The sequence below is a fragment of the Eurytemora carolleeae genome, unplaced genomic scaffold, assembly GCF_000591075.1.
Source record: "Eurytemora carolleeae unplaced genomic scaffold, Eaff_2.0 scaffold911, whole genome shotgun sequence".
In the NCBI taxonomy this organism is placed as follows: Eukaryota; Metazoa; Arthropoda; class Copepoda; order Calanoida; family Temoridae; genus Eurytemora; species Eurytemora carolleeae.
Window position 1 is genome coordinate 49,576 of NW_019397452.1, and position 5,900 is coordinate 55,475.

At 29.7% G+C, this 5,900-nt stretch overlaps 1 protein-coding gene across 1 annotated transcript in view; it reads left to right on the forward strand.

Annotated features, from left to right (window-relative positions):
* Positions 1–1,419, forward strand: part of LOC111714375 (uncharacterized) — an 8,314-nt gene extending 6,895 nt beyond the window's left edge. The window contains exon 7 of the mRNA XM_023489468.1: positions 693–1,419. Within this exon, the coding sequence (XP_023345236.1) occupies positions 693–819 (127 nt within the window). The 3' untranslated portion in view covers positions 820–1,419. The remainder of the gene's footprint in view (positions 1–692) is intronic.
* Positions 1,420–5,900: the final 4,481 nt, after the last annotated feature.

Here is a 5,900-nt window from a genome sequence, read left to right on the forward strand (position 1 = left end):
GGAAGGATATCTGAATCCCTCCAGTGGAATTATAAACCCCCAGGAAGGATATCTGAATCCTTCCAGTGGAATTATAAACCCCTAGGAAAGATATCTGAATCCATCGAATTATAAACCCCTAGGAAGGATAACTGAATCCCTCCAGTGGAATTTTAACCCCCCAGGAAGGACATCTAAATCCCTCCAGTGGAATGTAAATCACCCTTTGTAAAGTTTTAAATTGTAAAAAGCATTTTTTGAAACCCCTCCACTGAAAATAAAATCCCTCCGGTGGTCTCCAGTAGAATCGAAATCTTACTACGAACTTCTTTGAGTCAAAATACTTGGAAAAACAAAGTATCAACGAACTTTCAAAAAGATTTTTTACTAGTTTTACGTTTTTATAATTTGTTATAAGTAAAAAAAAATCTGGTCTTGTTCCGTCATAAAGCCACAATTTTATAAGCATAAAAATATTGTTTTTTAAAATCTTTTAAAAAATTATGCCTTTTCCTTCACATGAATGTTAAAGGAGATACACAACAGAAAAATTTGAATAATTGAGTAATAGATTCAAAACAATGTTAACCGAAAATTGGACAGCACTCACAATTTTTTTTTCAAATAAAAATATCGAAAAAAAAATTATAATTTATCACTCAATTGTATATATTAGGTTTATTAAAAAGTTTTTATGATTTTTTAATTTTCAGACTTGGGTATGTTCATCATATTTCCACATGTAACCGCATGGCGCTAGTGTTTCGTAGTGAAGCTGGACTACCTGAAGGTTATGGGTTCAAGTGTAGATGGAACATCAATAGCATTTGGAAAAAATAATTTCAGAAAACAACAATTGTATGTAGATGTCGAAACTTTTATGAATCCACGGATCCATTTTTTGGTGACCTCTGAAGCTAACAACTTTCGGATATCTACAAAGGTCAAAGTATAAAAATACGAGTCAGCTATTTTTCTTACATTAGAATTTTTCTGGAATAGTTAAGCTACCGATTAAATACGCAAACTATGACTTATAAATGACAAATTATTGTTTTTTATTTTGTTTCTTTTTAGCAAATCAGTTTTTAATATTGAAAATGTGTGATTTTCATCCAGCTTAAATTGAAAAGTTTTAAGAATATAATTGAAAAACGACTGATAAGCTTGTGATTTTAATGGCATCTAACTAAAGGATTAATAATGAAAACAAAAAATGCGTATTTATCATTGCGAATTTGATTCGCTATTATTATCCAACATATTGAATTTAAATTGTAATGTGATTTTAATTAAATATGACGTCTGCAATTATTCAATGTTTTAAAATAATTTTGTAATTTAGTGCAATTAAACAATATTTGCAATTAAACAATATTTGCATGCCAAGGTTTAGTTCAATTGTGCTAAAATAAATACAGCATCCGTAATCACATTAAACTGATCTTTGTTAAATTCAGGATTTATTTAGTTTCTGTCAAACTTTCTTAGTTTCAATTTTCTTCCCTCTCTTGCCCCTGTATTATGACCCCCCCCCCCCTTAACACTTTATTGTGTCACCTAAATTCAATCCATTGTTTTCCATTCTTCTAAAATTTACAACTTTTACTTTTAGTTAAAGGGACTGTTAGCGTAATCAAGTGACCCTTCATGCAATGATTCGCAACAGTACCTTTTAAACCTTTATCTGATCAACTATGTGGATGATACGTTGATTTGTCTTACTCGAAAAGTGTTTATTTCTGTGTAGGGTTGTTAATCGTTTTTGAAAACGATCGTTAAACGATAGTTTTTTTTCGTTTTCCTATCGTTTTTTGTTTCGTTTTCTGATCATTTTAAAAAGAATCGTTTTAAAAACTTTTTAAAAAACGATAGTTTCTAAAACGATCGGAAAACGAAACAAAAAACAATAGGAAAACGAAAAAAAACGATTGTTTTTCAAAAAAATGAAAACGTTAACATCCCAATTTCTGTGAGTCTCTCAATTGCTTTTTATAAACAAGAAATGCGCTAGTCACTTTCGCAGAGAAACCGAAAATAAAGTAGTTTAAAGAAACAAAACCTTTGATATCTAATTCATATAATTGATTGGAAATATGAGATTGCCATCTTTCCATTGATGATCACATGAAGTTATGCTTACAGTCCCTTGGAACGGAAAACCAGTAGCAGAAGAGTAGCAGGATATATTTTATATTTAAAGCTGAATATCCTACTGTGGAACTAAGCACAGACAGTGGGAGATCTCAACGTGGATTTGTCTGTCAGTTTTCAGTCTTTGTCTAGAGTTTTTTAGTGCAGAGGTCCATGGTCTTTTATTCTTAGGGTGTCTATTCTTTTTTATTCTTTTTTCAATTCTTTGTATATTTCTTCTTTTTGCCTGTCGAGTCACATTATAACTAAAGTAATGAAATTAAATCTTTACCACAAACTTACATTTTCTATTACCAATATCTTTGCAAAATTGTCATCTTTAATATTTTCAAAACTTAGATTATTGCATAGTTTGATTATCTAAGGTCTTCGATATTTAGTTGCAAAGATAAGGGTTTATAATATCAGTGTGGGTAAGAATCAATTCCTTTACTGTTTGTATGAATACAAAATAATCTTTTTTACATACCTAATGAACGTGTTTGATTTGGGATAAAAACTACGGATCGCAAAGTTCTACTAATATTTCTGAATATACTTGTTTCTTGTACCTTTTAGGGTCAAGTTTTTTTTTATCTTGCTGCTTTCAGTTTTTGCTAAAAAAGGGAAAAATAGAGCCAAAAAAGCAGAGAAAAAAAATAACATTTTTAACTATGTATTGTATATGGATCTGTACATAAAAATTCAAAAACTACAGAAAGAGATAGATAGTTAGATAAAAAGATAGATAGATGAATTTACAGATGGATAGAACATATATAAATATCTGAATCTAATTACATCCATATACATATTTAGAAGCTAACTAATGAAATGCCCAGTTGTATGCGAGAATGTATAATAGATTGATACAATGTTAGAATAGATAGATAGATAAACATTAGTATAGATGCATAGATAGATAGATATCATTGGAATAGATAGATATCGAAGGCGGACTAATTATACCATTATAACACTGTTGTGTTAAATATATGGAAACAGTATTCAACCTACTCAAGACTAGGGTAAAGAAGCTTATTTGGTTTGGACTTTATTATTTTCTAGTGAACCACGTTGTTTGAACCACTTCACATTAACTTGAACCGGCGGAGTGGAGAAGTGGTTGAACTAAGTCTATGCAGTTCAACTAATTTCCACTATTCATGAAACCTGGTCCCAGTGTGGCAAGGAATATTTGCAAACTAATAAGAGTTTGAGGCAAGTGTTTAGTTCAATTTCCCTTTATAAAAACTTTATAACGTTGAACGATGTTGAAGTTAAATCATAACACTATATATAGGAAACTTTAAAATAGGATATTTAGAGATTTAGTATTTTAGCATTATGTAAAATAATTTTAAATAGTTAAAGTAAAATATATCATTTATTCTAATTTTCAGAATTTGCGGATTTTGAATTCATACTATCAGCCAAGGCTATAATGCAAGGAAAGGTATTTCAGAGGTGTAGCATCTTTTGTACTGCAGTGTACTGTCTCTTGGCGACAATGTAAACACAAGACGGATCTTGAAGCCTGACATGGAATCCATCTTTCACATAAATAATATATGAAACATTCTTTTCATAGTTAACTATTATGTGAATTATCAAAATTATCAAAATCTAATGCGTTTAACCTTTTCGGATACTAAACAAACACTAATGCATCTATTCTTGTTTACAAATTCCGCCCAAATAGAACTGGTTTCAATATGTACGAAGAGTATACGCAATTGCAATTAACTGTCCTTGCATAAGTACCTTGCTGTTAGCAGTCAATCATATTTATTCAAAGAACTTAATGTAATTCTAACCTAATTTTGGTTTGGTGACGCAGGTAAGCATTACAACAGGGTGGCTAAACGATTATGAGATTAGAAAAATCTGTAAAATTCAATTTTTTTAACTCAAATCAGGTCGATTTTGTCCATTATCGTTGTCAGATTTTAAATTTTAACTTCTCTTGGATTTAAACTTTGGACACCCTGTATGCGCAAAAACTAATTTTGCATAGAGTTAATGGAGTATGCTAGTGTAATTTATCATAATTAATTACGCATTGTATAAAAGAAACATGCATATAGATATATATCTATATTAATATACATATCTAAACATATTGCTGCTGTTGTTCAAAGAATACTGAGGATCGTCATTAGACGTGAAACATTATGATTAGTATAATTCTTTTTTAATAAAATGTGAAATTTAAAAACTGAATTATACGTTTACATATATATTCTTTGATTCAGATGCCATGCATACTTTACAACAATCGTATCGTATATTTGGTGTATAATGATTAATATTCAATGGTTGGCGGAATTAATCCGATAATTCCTAATATTGTTCACATCAAATTCAAATTATCATGGAGTTAGAGAAACTCGAGAAGACTACAGAAAAAAATATTTTTAAAAAAAACTACATTTTTTTTAAGTTATACTATTCAAATTTGTTTATTTGCCTATTTACTAAATTCATATTTATATTTTTAAAGGGCTCCCTTAAATTCACTTTGGAAATTATTCAATAAATAATGACACAGGGAGTTCAAAAAATATCTAAGACGATAAAAACTACATTTTTTCTTTAAATACAGGAACAACCAAAGAGAATAGAATATATAATAGAGTGGAATTTACTAGAAAAAAGTGTAAAACGGCCATTTTGTTGTACTGTTTCCATACTGCAGGTATACTTTACATATTTATGCTATATAACCTTTTGGGCCCTGGAAAATCATTTTATAGAAAATCTAAAATTAATATTAAAAGAAAACCAAATTATGAAATAGGCTGGTTTATAATTGACCAATGATCATTTCACATAGACTATATACCTTTCACTTTACAAACGATGATTTTTCGTTATACCTATAAATCAAATGATTTTTTTATTCACCTAATTCAATGTAAAGTTTATTTAACAAATTTAAAAATTCGAAATTGAAATGGATAGTCAAGGGAACATACTGTATTAATGTACTCTACTGCATATAATTTGTGAACATTTACATGATTTGTACACTTTAAACTCCCATTCAGGCTGAAAGGGACTGAAAAAATTCATACCGAGAGATTCTCTAAATTCCCCTCTAATATATATATTTTATTATACAAATTTGTATTGAAATAGTTTTTTCTTCTTTTGAGAGATATTTAGATACAACTAAAATATTAATAATTTTAGAAATTTTTTTTTAAATTACCAATTTCTTAGACACCCTGTAAGAAATGCTGAATATTGAATTCAAATCTGAGATTCCCATGGTTACCCACAATACACAGCGGACGCATCATTTGTTTACAATATTATGCGTCAATTTATGCGTAGATCAATCATCTATTAGTTGTATCTCTCAAACCTTTTATTGCGTATTCATCAAGGGGTTGAATACATTTATACAATTTTATTCATTGTCTAATCAAACCAATATAAATGATATAATGAAGGTAGAGAAAGGCAGGGGCGTACACAGGTGGGGTACCAAGGGGGACAGTGCCCACCTAGACCTGTAAAGGGGAGAGCCACCCCCCCCCCCTAGAACTTAGAGCTATATTATTTTTTAAGTCTATAACTGAAGAGTGAAGATCATAAAATAATTAGTTTGATATTTTTTCTGCTAGTTTTGTTTGAAGGAGAGATAAAGTAGTACTTTTAAGGTAATTGGACTGTATATATGTGCCTTTAAAGTATCCAAGAAGCTTAATTTCTGTGTACTCCCTAGGAGAAAGGTACGAAACCGAGAAAAGTTTTTTAGTGATTACGAATAATGTGGACTT